Source organism: Megalobrama amblycephala, linkage group LG20 (assembly GCF_018812025.1).
Source record: "Megalobrama amblycephala isolate DHTTF-2021 linkage group LG20, ASM1881202v1, whole genome shotgun sequence".
Lineage (NCBI taxonomy): Eukaryota > Metazoa > Chordata > Actinopteri > Cypriniformes > Xenocyprididae > Megalobrama > Megalobrama amblycephala.
In genome coordinates, this window is record NC_063063.1 from 16,952,048 (window position 1) to 16,970,370 (window position 18,323).

The window sequence follows — 18,323 nt, forward strand, 5'->3', positions numbered from 1 at the left end:
ACACAAAAATCATATTTAGAAAATGTTTACTCCGAGAGAGGATTTATGGCTACAGAATGCAAATAACCAGAAAAAAAAACACCTGAAAAGAAAGAGATGGTGCAAAAACGGAACATTCTTTTCTAATCTACTATAGATTATATCCTTATTTCCATTATACCATAAACGATTTTACAGAAACGTTGAACTTTCATCCACTAAGACAATGCTCAGCCTGAAGCCCTCAGGCTGAAGTCAGTTTGCCTTTGGAAGAACGTGACACTATCTCATTGACGAAGCTATTGTTTTGGCCGATGACCTCTGCTTTGAGTTTGCGCAGCTCCATTTTGACAGCTTCGTCAGACATGCCGTCAACAGGCATTGATTTAACCTTAGCCAAGAAAGCCTCGATGATCTTCTCCCCCTCCTATAGGTAAGATGACAGGACACAGCAGTTTATTAACTGTAATAGTTTAAAGCATTGAGCTGCTGAGCAAATACAAGCTATCGTTTTAATAACACATCTCACCTGTTTCTCCAGGCAGCGTTTCTTGGCTTCAGGTCCAGCTTCCTCCCCAGCTTTGGAAATATCCTGGAACTCCTCAAGCTCCAAAGCCTTCTCCCGTGCATTAGCAATCACATGCTTAGGGAAGTTAGCAAGCTCTGCCACATGAATCCCAAAGCTCTGGTCACACACGCCTAAGTCAAATCAATCATAAACAACATACATCAAGCACAATGGAAATATACAAAACAATCTGAGTTTTCAAAACGATTAAAGAGTGTAGAATGCATCGCTTTGCTTTGCTGGAAAGCTACATACCTTTTTTCACCTTGTAGAGCATTGTGAGAGTGCTGTCTGTGGTCAGGGCAGTGACGTGGAGGTTACGGACAGTGGGCACCTGCTGCGCCAGTGCCGTCAGCTCATGGAAGTGAGTGGCAAACAGGCAGAAGGACTTGAGGCGGGTCGCAATGTACTCTGAGATTGCCCAGGCCAGACCAAAGCCATCATATGTGGATGTGCCTCTGCCCAATTCATCAATAATGATGAGAGAATCCTCTGTGGCTGATCTAAAAAGCCAAAATACAAAATATGGCATGCATTTATCACAAAAAAATGCACATATTGTAAATTAGGGCTGTCAAAATTAACATTAATTTTGCCATCAACTGTTTTCAGTTTAATGCATTAAAAACAATTGAATTAAACAGTTAACGCAGCATCCGTTTTTTTTTCTGGCATCCTTTGGCTAGCGTTACAGTATATGATCACAGTCTGAATCATTCAAGTGCTTTTAAACCATTCAAGTGCGATAAGACGATAAAGAGAACTCGTTTCGGTACTGGCGCGCTGTCTGTGAAGCAGCTCTTTGTTTTCACTCATCTGAGTTTTCTTTCGCAATTGAATGGACAAGTATCCTCGTAAGCTCACTCTTAAATGAGTTAAAAAGCCTTAAATGAACGTAATGAGTTGTGAGAAAATCAGATGTGTCAGATCCACGTCATGTGTGTCAGGTCTTAAAGTGATAGCAGCCTAATAAACCTGTTGCTGTGTCATGTTAATCAAAGAACAAAAGAAAAAAATCACTCACTGCTCTTGACTGAATAACCTTTGTAGCTTTAATAAGAATCTATATTCAATTTATAGTTTATCTTAAAGGTGCCATAGAACGTCTTTTTAAAAGATGTAATATAAGTCTAAGGTGTCCCCTGAATGTGTCTGTGAAGTTTCAGCTCAAAATACCCCATAGATTTTTTCAAATTAATTTTTTTAACTGCCTATTTTGGGACATCATTAAATATGAGCCGATTTAGGCTGCGGCCCCTTTAAATTCTCATGCTCTCCGCCCACGGAGCTCGCGCTTGCCTTAAACAGCATAAACAAACTTCACACAGCTAATATAAGCCTAAATTGTTCTTTACAAAGTGTTCATCATGCAGCATGTCTAATTGCGTATGTATGGTATTTATTTGGATTGTTTACATTTGATTCTGAATGAGTTTGAGGCTATGCTCCGTGGCTAAAGCTAACATTACACACTGTTGGAGAGATTTATAAAGAATGAAGTTGTGTTTATGAATTATACAGACTGCGAGTGTTTAAAAAATGAAAATAACGACAACTCGTCTCCGTGAATACAGTAAGAAATGATGGTAACTTTAACCACATTTAACTTTTATGCTAACGAAACATTTAGAAAGAAATTTACAAATATCACTAAAAATATCATGATATCATGGATCATGTCAGTTATTATTGCTCCATCTGCCATTTTTCGCTGTTGTCCTTGCTTGCTTACCTAGTCTGTTGATTCAGCTCTGCACATCCAGACGTCCTTCCCTTGTCTAATGCCTTGAACATGAACTGGCATATGCAAATACTGGGGTCATACATATTAATGAGCCCGACTGTTACGTAACAGTCGGTGTTATGTTGAGATTCGCCTGTTCTTCTGAGGTCTTTTAAACAAATGAGATTTATATAAGAGGAGGAAACAATGGAGTTTGAGACTCACTGTATGTCATTTCCATGTACTGAACTCTTGTTATTTAACTATGCCAAGGTAAATTCAATTTTTAATTCTAGGGCACCTTTAAGATTAAATTTAAGTGAACTTAAAACAAAGTTGTTCTTTTTAAAAGCTTATTAAATGTTAAAAAAAATTATGGCTTTCAATTATACTTTAACGTTGTATGGCTATAATTTAAAAAAAAAAAAAATCCACTTAATAGAGATATCAGTATCAGTACTGGTATCAGTGATGCAGGCCTTCATTCATTGTACATAGGAAAAAGATGCCATTAAACAAGTATTTAAAATATACCATCCTTATGTTGGTTCTACATTAATTTGGAAATACAATGTGAAATTATTACAATATAAAAATATTATAATATGCGATTAATTACAGAAAAAAATTATCAATTTGTTTTTTTACTGATTGATTGACAAAACTATTGTAAATGCATCAAATGCATCAAATGCATAAAATTGCGATAATGTATGCTGGAAGCATTCAAAAAACAAATCATAAAATACTGTATAATGTTAAATGTTTTAAAGAAATTCTCAGGTTCAACACAAGTTAAAGTCACTATAAAATCAAAACTGACATCTGGCGCGATGATGGGACAACCTGTCACTCACATGAGATCACAGCAATAGCTGACAATCCAATCAATTCCCGATGGACAAAATCAAGACCCGCCCTACATTTTTTCTTGTTTGAGAAGCTGTTTCACTCGGATATACGACACAATAGGGATGAAAAGACTATCGCAACCTCCGTTTCATGTCGAATTTAAATTCAACTGACAGCATTTGCAGCATAATGTTGATTACCACAAAAAAAAAAAATTTGATTCATCCCTGAAAAAAATAAAGGTTACAGTGAGGCAATGGAAGTGAATAGAGACCATTTTTGGAGGACTTCAAAAGCAGAAATATGAAGCTTATAAGTTTATAAAAGCACTTACATAAGTGCTTTTATAAATTTAAAACTTGTGTAGTCAATTAGTAAAACTATTTTAATAATTTCTAGAGTCATTTTAGGGTTTATGCCATTGTTATCGCAGTATCGCATATTATCGTTGTTGTTAGTAAGTGAATTTTTCCACACTAAAATCATGCATATTGTTTACATCTTGTGGCTAAACTACAAGTGGGTAACGTGAGTATTTTAATGTTTACAGTTTGGCCCCATTTACTTCCACAATTGATTGTTGATTATCACTGAATTTACATCTTAACTTGTATTGAACCTAGGAATATTTCTTTAAATATAATGGGAGTACAAAATGTTTCAAATGTGAGTTCTGACCGAAGAATAGCAGCCGTCTCCAGCATCTCGGCCATAAAGGTGGACACTCCTTTGATTTGGCTGTCCCCCGCACCCACTCGAGCGAGCACACAGTCCACCACACTCAGCTCTGCCTCATCACATGGCACAAAACAGCCAATCTGTGCCATCAGCACGATCACACCCACCTGACGGATGTATGTAGATTTACCACCCATATTTGGACCTAAAAGAAATTAGAAACTTAGATTATGGATTAATGCATTTATGTACATGAATCTTCCATTTAAAGCTAGTGTTCATCCACCACAAGCTCATTTTTATAACCATTCCAAACAAATAAGAGCTTACCTGTGATGATATGAAACATCTCCTCACCCCTTGTGAAGGTGACATCATTGGGAATAAAAGCCACATCATCTTGGGCTTCAACACAGGGATGTCTTGCTGCTTTCACAAAGAGTCTCCCTGATCCTTTCTCTAGTATTTTCGGCCTAATGTAAGGCACTGGGGCAGCATGGGACACCACAGCAAAGCTTACCACTGCATCCAGCTGAGCTATCACCTCATTTAGAGTCTGTACTGGATCCACATAGCCTATGGTACAAACACAGGGTTATTAAACTATTCATTTTTAACGTGCTCACAACTTTATTAACCAAAAGTAAAAACACCAAAATGACGAAAGGCTAACGTGTTCAGTGCGCATTAGGACCTATAAACATTTGTGGATTAATGTTGATAACCACAGAAAATAATTTTAAACCATAAACCTGGCTAAACTCACAATGAAATTAAATTGTACAATTTTTTAATGGAACATTGCAAGAGATTGCACCAGTTAGCAAACACCAACCATTTAGCCTGCAATCCTAAAAACTGCAAAAGGACAAAATCAAGTCACGCCCTACATTTCTTGTTTCACTCAGATGTGTCACTATGTAAGAAAAGACAATCAGAATGTCCATATCATGCCGACATTATTATTTAAATGCTTATATTATAACAATTCTTCCCTAAAATTAGTTATTTGAGCTGTTTTCTAACCTGTCATTTTTAAGAATATTTTTGCATTACCTTTGTTTTGACATATGTTAATACAACATAACAACTGTTACTATAACGATAACTATATTAGCTATATAACTATATTCACACCAACGGATGATATAACATTGTTTATTGTAATCGTGCAGTGCAGTTATGTCGTCCACCACTTTAAATGCTCAAACTATTTAAAGGGTTAGTTCACCCAAAAATGAAAATTCTGTCATTTATTACTCACCCTCATGCCGTTCCACACCCGCAAGACCTTTGTTAATCTTCAGAACACAAATTAAAATATTTTAGTTGAAATCCGACAGCTCCGTGAGGCCTCCATAGGGAGCAATGGACACTTCCTCTCTCAAGATCCATAAAGGTACTAAAAACATATTTAAATTGGTTCATGTGAGTACAGTGGTTCAATATTAATATTATAAAGTGACGAGAATAAAAAAACGAAATAGCGACTTATTTAGTGATGGCCGATTTCAAAACACTGCTTCAGGAAGCATCGGCGCATAATGAATCGGTGTGTCGAATCTGCTGTTCGGAGCGCCAAAGTCACGTGATTTCAGCCGTTGGCAGCTTGACACGTGATCTGAATCATGATTCGACACACTGATTCATTATGCTCCGATGCTTCCTGAAGCAGTGTTTTGAAATCGGCCATCACTATACAAGTCGTTATTTTGTTTTTTTGGCGCTGCAAAAATATTCTCGTCGCTTTATAATATTAATATTGAACCACTGTACTCACATGAACTGATTTAAATATGTTTTTAGTACCTTTATGGATCTTGAGAGAGGAAATGTCATTGCTCCCTATGGAGGCCTCACAGAGCCATCGGATTTCAACTAAAATATCTTAATTTGTAGCCTGACGTGGCCATACTCAATTCTAGTTCGAATATGAGTCTGATACTGCTCCATTGGGCTTTGATTATGGGGGCGTATTTCAACCGATCCAGGAAAGACATCAATTGGATAGACCTACAACCAATCAGAGCTACAGAGTAAGTGACGCATGTTGAGCGACGCATAGTTGTCAACAGAACTCTTCTTAGCGACCATCGGGGCCAGCTGATAAATCAAACTTTTGCCGAATCCCGTAGGAAGGACGGCAAAGACATCTTTCCCATCGACAAATGCCTTGATCGCGGTCCTCTGTTCCTTTTTTAAAATGAATGCGCTGTCGATATCTTCTATAACGGACGCGATGACGGAATCTACACATCTCAGTTCTTCAACAGCCATCATTGTTGTAAACTAATTGACCTTTCGCAAAGACCCGCCCCCCTTAGTTACTGTTGCTTTGTCCGACAAGCCGTGGCGCTGTCACGCCACACAGAGTGGAAAATACATCGCGGAGCAAAGAGGAAACTGACAACACATCGACAGACGAGACAGAGCAGGTTACTTATGATATTAAACAAAGTCCCAGCTTTCAAACTGTGTAGTTATTAAAAAATTCAAAAACTAAAAACCGTTTTGTGGCTCTTTAATGTGTTGTGACCATGATCGTGACAGATTGCTGTAGCGCCTCAGCTCAAGAGGCTCGTGAACCGATCATCTCTTCCTACTAGTCCATTTATAGCATCAAATAAACATGAATGAATGTTGTTTCAAACGCGGAAAGACATCAATATGCACAATTTTTCAAGTTTAACTCCACCGAGGTTAATCATCTATCTCCTGACTGCTTTGTCGGACAAAATGGCGGATGCAGCGTTCTGATTGGTTAGATCGCTTGTCAATCAAACTCGTTTCTGGTGATAATCTGTCAATCATCGCCCTGACAATGTGATTGGTCCGAACAGTTTCTGTTCGGGCATAATTACTCCTCTACGGATCGAGTCCAGACCGAACTCTACGCTAAGTTCGGCTGGCATCCAGGCTACTTAATTTGTGTTCCGAAGATTAACGAAGGTCTTACGGGTGTGGAACGGCAAGAGGATAAGTAATAAATGACAGAATTTTCATTTTTGGGTGAACTAACCCTTTAACTCTAGATGGATTCTAGTTGGCTGTCAATGATTTTATCATACATTAGTTGGAAAAATCGTTCTGAAAAAGATTTCAACAGTATCGTTCCTCAGAGTCATTGTTGTAGTTGTGGTGTGGACTTCCCTATTCTCATGCAATTCGTAAAACCTTATAGTTATTACAGGAAACGTCCTTGGTGTGAATGGGCTTAATCTGTATTTAATCCACAATTACGATCAAATTAAAGATAAAAACCTCATGGAACAACCCTTTAAAAATGAATGACTCACCAGCGGCTATGCTGATGATCTCTTTGACGATGGCGTTTTGAGCCTCTTCATACTCTTCTCTGCTTTTAGTGTACTCTTCATTCAAAGAGCTCAGCTTACTGTGAAACAGACAACTCAATCACTTACTGAGAACTCCAGCCATTAGCTGCACCAGTATTTAAACATCTCATACAACATCTCTCTTGCCTGTTAGTGAATCGCACTCCGTTCTTCTGAACATCTAAAGTTGTGAATTTCTTGTTGTTGCGAAGGCTCTTTTCTTCTTTGCATGTGACTCGGAAAAAGTAACCGATCTGTGCATTGGATTCAAGCTTCACAGTCTTGGCTGCTTCCAGCCCTAAAGACCAACATTTGTTACTAGCACAACACCAAAATGCTTAATGGAGAACGCATTTAATTTTCACACTTTGATCACTTACCAAGCTCACGAGCCGCACTGCTCAAGGCGGCCTGCATGGCTTTCTCCAAACGATCCATGTTCTCCCTGAGCTCGCTCAATGTGGGATCAAATGAGGGTTTTACTAGGAACTCATGATGCTCAATCTGGAGGAAAAAAAACAGTGTCACACGTTTAAGGAAATTTAGTTCTTGGCCAAAGCAATTTACAAAATGATCTTAAAGATTGCTAAAAGCACAAAGTGCAGATGAGTAGACCTGGTTCATGTCCAGTGTGGTTTCAATCATCTCCTGAAATTTAGAGAAGTCAGAGACGAGGTCGTTAAGGGGAGAGATGAATGCTGCGTGCAGGAGGACCTTATGTTTCCCTGTTAATAGATTAAAATACAGCTGTCAGTCATTGTGGTGTTGCTCAATGCAAATTAGAAGGTTAACAGGCAACATTTGCAGGCATGTGATCAGCTAAAGACAAAAAAGAAGGAAATTAGTATTAAAAATATTTTATTTTATTAAATAAAGAAAGAAATATCTTACTATTTCAATTATACGTACATACTATTGTACTCTAAAATTAAATAATTGAGTATTTAATAATCATCATAAAATATGACATTATAATACAATATATGTTATAATAAAATTATAAATTTTTAGTTATTAATATAATTATTATTATTATAATTAACAATAATAAAAATTATAATTATCATTATTTTATTTTTACAGAACAACAGCAAAATTATAATACTAAAATTTATGGTTGTCTTAATTTCTTTGTTTCTTTTTGTTGACAACAGATTAATCTTATTACGAATTTGGAAAGATGGATGGCGGCTTGATGCATGTTCCCAAATGCAAAACTCAAACACACAGCACTTGCAGAGTAGCATTTACTGCGAATCGAAACTGAAAATGAATACAGTGCTGTGCTTTACTGTGAGAAACACAGCGTGTCAGAGTATACACTTCTATAATTACACCACAGCCGTTGTGATTTGATTCAGCACTGCCAGGAGCAATCCGTGCATTAAATAAATGTATTAGAAAACGTAACATTTTGCAGTTTATTTAATAATTGTTTAAGGCCATTTCACGATCATCATACTCCCAAAAACTTCACATGGGTAATACTTTTCAAGTCGGAAAATGTGGAAATCCATATAAAATACGGAAAAATCACATCCCTGGTTTTGCTTACCACAGTATCTCTCCAATGCCAGCACCAGATTCGGCAGTTGCCCGACAGCTTGATAGACCCGATAACAGTCCTGTAAAGTAGAGCTCTGACGCTGGAACTTCTTTGCCATCCGGTTCAGGTCTGGAAAACGGCGGAGAAGATCCTCTTGACAACTTTTCCTCAGCTCAGAGTCTTCCACAAAAGTCTCCACAAGGTCCAGTCTGCACAACATGATCACAAATGTGTAATAACAAATAGTCTCAAGCAAAAGCACACCCTCTATGATGTTAAAAATGCTGCATCCACAAAAAAAAAAAAAAGATGATATCAAACCATAGCTCAGTCTTATCACTTCATTTTTAGTCAAAACAAATCATACACTACTGTTCAAAATATATATATATTTGAAAGTAATTAATACTTTTATTGAGAAGGATGCATTAAATTTATCAAAACTTACCATCCCCAAACTTTTAAACAGTAGTGTACAAGCAGAATTATAAATAAAATCAATATGAAATCTTACATGACTTGTATGTAACATCCTATGAGATGTCCTATAAGATTCCATAAATATGCAATGTATTAAAACAGACTGAATCAAATGAATGCCATCCAAATGTCAAGATTTAAAGGTATAGTAGGGCTGGGTATTGAGACAAATGTCACAATTCGATTTGATCTAGACTCACAAGCTTATGATTCGATTCTGATTTTGATTCTATTTGATTCAGTATCAATTAATTTGGAGATATATATATATATATATATATATATATATATATATATATATATATATATATATATATATATATATATATATATATATATATATATATATATATATATATTTTTTTTTTTTTTTTTTTTTTTTTTTTTTTTTTTTTTTTTTTTTTTTTCCAAGTACAGTACATGGCAGATTTTCTCAAGGAAAAAAAATCTCAATTAAACTACACACAAGGATGTTTTTATTATAATAAAGTTATACTACTAGCTTTCTTTTTTATTACATAGCTTAATTATGTTTCTACTCCAATTCATTTTTTGGAATATAAACATTTAAATGGTGTCTGTCATAAAAAGATTTATTCAAAATCAAACATACATTAAATATTGAAGAACAATAAAATATATAGCTAATGAATATGCTATATAGTGCATCATACATTTAGCAAAATGCTTCTCTCTAGAGTTAATTTTTCTTACTGACTAGGGCTGGACGATATGGCCAAAATTTATATCACGATATAATTCTTAATTTCGGTCGATACGATATAATTCCGATATCGATATGAACTATATAATAGCCTTAGAAAAACTGCCAAGAACGGCCACAACGGATGTCTGTACCTACAAACGTCTGAAAAATGAATTTGCCAAATCTATGAAATCTCTTCCTATAAAACTATATAATATTTTAGAAATAAAAACAGTACAAATAAATTTATGTTCAGCTTTTATTTGTATTTAGCCTTCATACAAACATAAAAAATAAACATAAGACTCACTCACTTTAGTAATATTAATATCTTTAACATTAAACTATAATGTAGGCTGATTTTTATTATCCTTAATATAGATTAAAACAAAAGTGTTTCAGCCAAGATAAAGATTGTGAACTGTAAAAACAGAAAAAAACAGTGAGAAACAACAAAAACACATTGCTGGGGCAGGGAAGTTGTTGAGTTTTGATGACACTAGGGGTGCAACGGTTCAAATTGCTCACGGTTCGGTTCGTATCACGGTTTTAGGGTCACGGTTTCGGTACGGTTCCGAACCGTACCGAAACCATGACCCTAAAAATAGGACTACTGTCAAATAAAAATAAAGAAAATAAGAACAAACAATCAAACTACAAGCAACATCACAAATAAGTACAATAAAGCAAATATTCAAATTAAATAAACAGTGCTTTTCAGGTTTTTCAGGTATCTAACAGTAGTTTTCAGGTACAGAAAATGGATAAAGTAATCAAATATAAAATAACACTGCATATTATCTTTACTGTATAAAATAAATAAAGATTAATCCTTATTGAAGTTACAAAAACTATTCAGTCAAGAGCAGTGAGTGATTTCTTTGTTATTTGTTGTTTGATTTAACATTAAAAACAGGCAGCAGGAATAGTTTTTTTCCCTTTAAGACATGCACGATCCAGTACATATACTGTTACACATGCGATGTCTTTCTCGACTAATATACGTTCACTTAAGACATAACCGACTATGTTTGCTAGGATACTCGCCAAGACGGGCATGTTGACATAATTTTTGTATGAATTTGTCCGCTGAAGCGCAAGACTTGAAAGAGAACTCAGTATTTGCGCGCTGACTGAAATAAGCGTGTGCGCGCTTCGGATGAGCGCACACAAATCTTCTCACAGCGCGTGCGAGTTCTCTTTCGCGCCTTGTTCTTGAAGGTTTAAATCAGCAAGGCTTAAATGATTTTAGTTTAAACAGATAGCATCGTGTGCTGTTCAGGTCTCACCTGCGCTTGCGCGCTATTAACACCCGGGTGATGACGGCGTAAATGACTGGACATTAGAACATACGGCACTAGCTGTTAACAGTTTACAAAGAGTGACTGTTTTGTCCACGCTTTTTGATTATCGTTGTTGTAACGTTTTGCGCATCCATCGACTGAAACATACATTATCTGAACACTGTCTGTCTGTTTTCCACGTTGCTATTTTAAACAAACCATATTAACCAATAGATACGCTGAGCACTGGCTGATGGCTGCGTGTCTCTGTGGTGTACGTCATCACGCAAATAGCCAATCACGTTCTGCTCTTTCTAACGGCTGCGCCTCAAGTCAGTTGTAATGTATATATCGAAATACCGGAAATGTGTTTAAAAATCATATCACCGTTATCGAAAAAAATTATATCGCGATATATATTGATATTGAATTATTGTCCAGCCCTATTACTGACTAATGAGTTTTTGGACATTTTCTGAGGCAAGTGTGACGTTACGTGACATTGTTTACAAGCTGTTTTATTGTCGTCCTTTCTCAGTTGAAATACTAATCGAGCAATACATGACACGGATTTCGGTAAGTTGTACTGTAACTTTCAACATAACATATCAGTGTTCATTCATGTTTATTTTGTGCTGTAACTAGCAGTAAAGCAGAAGAGATTATTTAAATTCTGTCTTTGTTTCATATCAAAAGTAAGAAATGACAAAGCTTATTGTGATTTATTGAATGAGAGGGGCAAAAATAATCAAGTGGAAAAAAAAGCGTAGACAGATTCTTGGGATTTAAGAATCAATATCAGTTCAAAAAAAAACAACAACAATATTTTTACCCAGCCCAAATATATAGCAAACAAAAGTCTCACCTTTCTTCTATCTTATTTTTGTCAATGAGAGGCTGTTTGATCCACTGGTTGACCAACCGCTGTCCTTGTGGGGTACGACATTTGTTCAAAAGGCCTGCCAGGGAGTGTGTGCCTGTAGCATCATCAGAAGAACCCTGAGAAATCAGAGGAAGAACATATCAGAACTCAAAATAAACAGAACTCAAAATAAGAAATTGCATTTTTTTTTTTTTTAATAAACCCTGACCTGGAAGAGATTTAAGGCCTGTACAGCAGCATTATCCAGACGCATGTACTGGTTGAGGTCAAATGTGGTCATCTTGAAGGATCCAAAATTGGCCTCATCTGAGAGGAGCTCCAGGTATTTGATGACTGCTTCTAAGCAAGACATTGCAATCTGGAAAAGCAATAACCCGATTAAATCTGCAGGTGAACCACCTGAAATGACACACTTCTAACTTGTGTTGCAGCACCGCAAACCTGTTTCTCCATCTCTGGAAGGGCAGCACTGGACACCGTCTCTCCCTTGCGGGCCTTCAGTAGACGATTCAGATCCTGCACAATGTCTTTGGTTGTGAACTCAGATTTCTTCCTGTCTGTGAGCAGAATGCCACCCCGCTGTACCACCTGAATTATGAACAGCAACCAGCATGTATGAAAGGAATGTTTATGGTTATAAAATGTTGTTCTAGGGATGCAGTGATATTAAAGTGGTCATGAAAAGCATTTCCAGATCTTTATATTATCAAAAAAGTCAAAATATTTGTAAAAACGATAATTTTCCATTCCTTATTTCCACCACTGGAAAGTCTTACTCAAAAGCAGTATTGCTCTTGTAATTGATGGACAGACATGAGTTGTTATACTCATCATAAAATCAAAATTAACAATTCTTGTTTTGTTATGGAACATTGCAGTATTGTAAATTATTTCTCCATGCACATTATTTTTTTTCATTAATTTCCTCATAATCTTTAATCAAAATAACTACTGCCTCTCGCAACATCTCTTTTCTGATGATGTGTTTACTGGTGCGAGGGCAGGACGAACTGTCAATCACATGTGATCACAGCAATAGAAAACAACAACGATTTAACAATCCAATCAATTCCTGATGGACAAAATCAAGTCCCGTCCCAAATTTTTTCTGGTTCGAGAAGCCGTTTTACTCATCATAATAGGGAAGAAAAGACTCTCTCAACTAGAGTAACCTGTTATGCGTTATGCAAAAAAAAACAAAAAAAACAAAGGATATTCATTTTGAGATTTCCTAAAGATTACATTTAAAGGGTCAGTTCAACCAAAAATGAAATTTCTGTCATTAAGTACTCAACCTCATGTTGTTTTTACTACCTTTCTGGAACTCAAAAGGTGCAATGATGTTGCTGCTTATGTGTGATTCAGAAACCCTCGGATTTCATCAAAAATATCTTAATTTGTGTTCAGAAGCTGAACGGAGGGCGAGTAATTAACTTTAATTTTTGGGTGAACTAACCCTTTAACAGTGCTATTCATTTATTTGTTTTGAAAGATTAACTTTGAGTATTAGATGATGGCTTAATGTATAGGAAAATAATAGACAATTAAATTCCCAATATCAAACAATACCATTTAAAATCTATTATGAGTTATTAAAGGTATAGTTCACCCAAAAATTAAAATTCTGTCATCATTTACTCTCCCTCAAGTTGTTCCAAACCTGTATTATGTTTCTTTGTTCTGTTGTACACAAAGGAAGATATTTGGAAGAATGTTTGTAACCATGCAGATCACACCCCCATTGACTACCATAGTGCTTTTTTTTCCTACTATGGTAGTCAAAGGGGGAGCGAGATCGGCTTGGTTACAAACATTCTTCCAAATATCTTCCTTTGTGTACAGCAGAACAAAGAAACTTATACAGGTTTGGAACAACTTGAGGGGGAGTAAATGATGACAGAATTTTCATTTTTGGGTGAACTATCCCTTTAACTAACATGGCACCAATATACCATGCATCCCTATCTTGTTTCAAAAAACACAATCTGGCATCTATTAGAACGTTACCTGTTTGAGTTTCCCAAGGTCTCCACCTGCATCTCCTCCAGGAAGCACACACTCTTTGGGCCCGATCTGCACAAGAAGAGCCTCCAGATTGGAAAACTGATCATTGTCTGGGAATTCACACACACCGAGTTTCCTGAGCGTGCTGTCTACATAGCCAACACCGACAACACGCTGTCCGTCAGCCCCGGTGCCAAGACGAACCCCGACGACACCAGCTGCACCCTCCCCAGGTCCTCCTCCACTGCCAAACAAAATCTCCTCAAACTGGGTCAGGTTTCCTGGAGAAGCCTGGGATGCAAAACACAAACATAATGAGACTGGGAGAGGTGAGACTGAGAAAAATGTAATAAAACACTAAAGAACATAAGATACCTTGAAAGATATCTGCCAGTCATGATCTTTGCTACTCTTACTGGCATTCTTGTACACCTCCACCCGATACTGCCTGACCAGCAGCAGGTCCCTCACAAATGACTCAAAGTTCATCTTACTGAGGACCACACTCTCCAACCTCTTGTTTCCTGGGTAAATTCAAAGTACAGTACCTTTATTAGACTTAATTATAGATATAATAATATAATCAACAAACTGATAATATACTGATGCCCTTTAAGCAAGATTCATATATCTGCACAATAGAAACAAACAAAGAATTAGATATCTTTAATGAACTGATATTTTATTAAATAATTCCATAACTTAATAGCCAACCTGTGCCCAGGTTTTTGATGACTCCGTTCGTCTTGAAAACTTCCTTGGCTGCAAAAACCGCATCTTTTCCGTGTACCGTATAGTAATCGTTTCGATCAAAAACTCTCACTGTGGTGTCAGGTTTCTCAGGCATAGAAAAATAAAAATTCAAGAATCCATGTTCAGATGCACTGTCCATAGACAGATTTTGTTTAGGTTGCACCGCCATGCTGGAATCTCCCGCCACAGCACAGGCGCGCCGCGAGGGTCAAAGGCAAACGGGGCGGAGCTAAAATTACGACAACCACACTTCATATAAAGAATGGTTATTTTGTAACAATTCTTTTACATGTATTTATCGCTAATATCATGTTAAAATCTTCATTGTGTCAAAATTTATAGATGTGAATTTCACTTCAACCCGAGACTTGGATCTTTTTGGCACTGAATCATAGAAGAAAACTCTGGCAGGATATTTGCCAGTTCATTGTACATTTCATATATAAAGACATTGAGCATTATTTTAAGGATGTTTTGTTTGGGTTTATCACTTTTGAGAAGCAATATGAAAATGTTTATTTTCTTTGCAACATAGTTATTTTGCTTGCAATATATGTTGTTCACAAATGTAAGGCATTTTCTCTAAATCCTAAAGATATTAGGATTTATATTAAATCTTTATTCACCTCCTGTAACAAAAAAAGCTACCAAAACTTGAAATGTAAGCTCACACTCTTTTTGTGTAATATTTTTGTAAATAATTGCTCATATATTGACTGTGTGTATGTGTATATATATACATACAATATCTCACAGAAGTGAATACACCCCTCACATTTTTGTAAATATTTTATTATATCTTTTCATGTGACAACACTGAAGAAATAACACTTTGCTACAATGTAAAGTAGTGAGTGTACAGCTTGTATAACAGTGTAAATTTGCTGTCCTCTCAAAATAACTCAACACACAGCCATTAATGTCTAAACCGCTGGCCACTTTTATATATATATATATATATATATATATATATATATATATATATATATATATATATATGTTTGTGTGTGTATTGTGTATACACAATGTGTTTTCTATTTGAATATATTTCACAAAGTAATTTATTCCTGTGTGCAAAGCTGAATTTTCAGCATCGTTACTCCAGTCTTCAGTGTCACATGATCCTTCAGAAATCATTCTAATATGCTGATCTGCTGCTCAAGAAACATTTAATGTGTACAATTGTACAAAATATTTGTGTACAATATTTTTTTCAGGATTATTTGATGAATAGAAAGTTCAAAAGACAGTGTTTATCTGAAATCTAATCTTTTGTAACATTATAAATGTCTTTACTGCCACTTTTGATTGATTTAATGCATCCTTGCTGAATAAAAGTATTCATTTCTTTAATTTCTTTTCAAAAAATTAAAAATAAAATTCTACTGACCCCAAACTTTTGAACGGTAGTGTATAATGCTACAGAAGCTTTGTATTTCAGATAAATGCTGTTCTTTTGAACTTTCTATTCATCAAGGAATCCTGAAAAAAAAAGTACACAACTGTTTTCAACATTGAAAATAATCATAAATGTTTATTGAGCAGCAAATCAGCATATTAGAATGATTTCTGAAGGATCATGTGACACTGAAGACTGGAGTAACGATGCTGAAAATTCAGCTTTGCATCACAGGAATAAATTACTTTGTCAAATATATTTAAATAGTACACAGTTATTTTAAATTGTAATAATATTTCACAATATTACTGTTTTTTACTGTATTTTTAATTAAATAAATGTAGCCTTGGTGAGCAGTCGAAACTTCTTTTAAAAACATTAAAAATCTTGGTGGTTCCAAACTTTTGGACTGTACTGTATATATATATACGTTTGTGTATATATGTGTAACGTATATATATATTGTACGTTTGTGTACACACTATATGTATATAATGTTCCTTGTACACCCAGTTGCTCATATTTAATAAATGTTGAGTCATGCCTTTTAGAAAAAAAAAGAAAAAAAAAAACATTTATTTGAAAAATGCTAACAAATGATTTTATTTATATTATTTATGACTGATATTATTAACTAACCCTACTATGAACAAGCGCCTCTTTTTCTGTGTTGTGGCATTGAATAAAAAAACATGGAAACAATTTTTCCACAACAAATAAGTGCATAGAATAATGTTATTTTAATATCTTTATATTCTAATTATAAGATCAAGGATACTGAATGATATAATTATTATATATGCAGTGCATGAGCTGGAAATACATACATACATCTCATTAAACTAGAACTGAGAATAATATCCATACACTGTTATATTAATAATGTACTATGATTAAGTCTTTGATCCAGCTATTTACTGACTTGTATTCATAATATGATACTAATGTCACAAGACTTTTATTGTTTAACATGCAAGTATATCTGTCATAATCAACAGCACAGTAGTTCTGAATATGTCTGAATCACAGTTTATATCTGATTGAAAATAGTTGTTTTGCATGTGTCGGGTTAATCACAGATCAGTAAGATCACATTTAATGATGGTTATTTGTTTCATTCCCTGAGGCAAGATAACCATCCATTCTGTGTGAAGCTGTAATTAAAGGACTGATCATTTAAGCCCTCACTCTGAGCTTCGGTCAAACAAGGCTTGTATAAATATATGGCAAGTTGCTGAAAAACAATAGTAGCTTTTAGCTTGCTTGAAGTGTTTAACAGGTGAACTATCCCTTTAAGTCAAGAGATGTGGATTTGGAAGTTGCAATAGCAGGTAAGTGTCACTTGGTGTCAGAACTGAGCTAGTAAGGCCAGAATGAAAAGTGATCCATCTCTGCAGGGATTCTACATGAAAGACTCCTTACATAACAGCTACTTCAGCTGTGTGCCTCTCTAAAGTATCTTCACTTCATTCACTGACTGAACAGACCTGAGAAACGGCTGTGGCAAACATTTGAACTGTATGTTAGCCTACAAAGCACAATTTGCATGTGTACATCATACAGGTAAGCACTGTGCCAACATATGTGCACACACGCAAACTTTTTCCATTGAAAGTCACAAAGAAAACAAGTTGAAGGACAAACCAAGGCAACTGAGGCATTATTGTCACATCTATATTATCAAATATCTCCCTTCAGTCAAATGTATCTCTTTTTACGTGTCTGCATACAGGTTTGTCCTAGTCCCGTTTGTCCATAAAGAAATAGTTCACCCAGAAATGAAAATTCTGTCATCATTTACTGTCCAGATCTGTGACTTTTTCAGTGCAACCTAGAAGATAATTTGAGAAATTTATTTATTGTTGTTGTTGTGTTGTCAAGTCTATGCAATGAAAGTAAATGGTAACCAAAATTTGGTTAGCAACATTATTTTGGTTAGCAAAATATCTTCTTTTATGTTATGCAGAAGAAAGCTGTAAAGGTTTGGAATGACATGAGTGTGAGTAAATTTCTGTGTTAACTATTCCTTTAACTATTTCTTTAAAACTATTGATTTTAAGATTACACTTATTACATTCAACAATAATCATTCTATATAAATCACTTCTTCTGCATCTTATCAAACTTCTGTAGT

At 35.5% G+C, this 18,323-nt stretch overlaps 1 protein-coding gene across 1 annotated transcript; it reads right to left on the minus strand.

The window, feature by feature from the left end:
* Positions 1–9: 9 nt before the first annotated feature.
* msh2 (mutS homolog 2 (E. coli)) lies at positions 10–15,021 on the minus strand. The gene is made up of 16 exons (XM_048171050.1): positions 14,752–15,021; positions 14,413–14,561; positions 14,041–14,328; positions 12,475–12,621; positions 12,242–12,391; positions 12,016–12,149; positions 8,691–8,890; positions 7,751–7,860; positions 7,516–7,639; positions 7,283–7,433; positions 7,097–7,194; positions 4,131–4,376; positions 3,801–4,005; positions 803–1,050; positions 509–678; positions 10–406 (listed from the first exon to the last, which is right to left on the minus strand). Exons 1-16 carry the CDS (start codon positions 14,957–14,959, stop codon positions 224–226), a joined length of 2,811 nt encoding a protein of 936 aa, XP_048027007.1. The 5' UTR covers positions 14,960–15,021; the 3' UTR covers positions 10–223.
* Positions 15,022–18,323: the final 3,302 nt, after the last annotated feature.

Excerpts from the sequence above, each read along its gene's own strand:
- msh2 (XM_048171050.1), bottom strand. The coding sequence starts at position 14,959 with ATGGCGGTGCAACCTAAACAAAATCTGTCTATGGACAGTGCATCTGAA. Across the intron at positions 14,562-14,751 it reads CATCAAAAACCTGGGCACAG|GAAACAAGAGGTTGGAGAGT; the intron begins GTTGGCTATTAA and ends GAATTTACCCAG. Across the intron at positions 407-508 it reads AACGCTGCCTGGAGAAACAG|GAGGGGGAGAAGATCATCGA; the intron begins GTGAGATGTGTT and ends TCTTACCTATAG.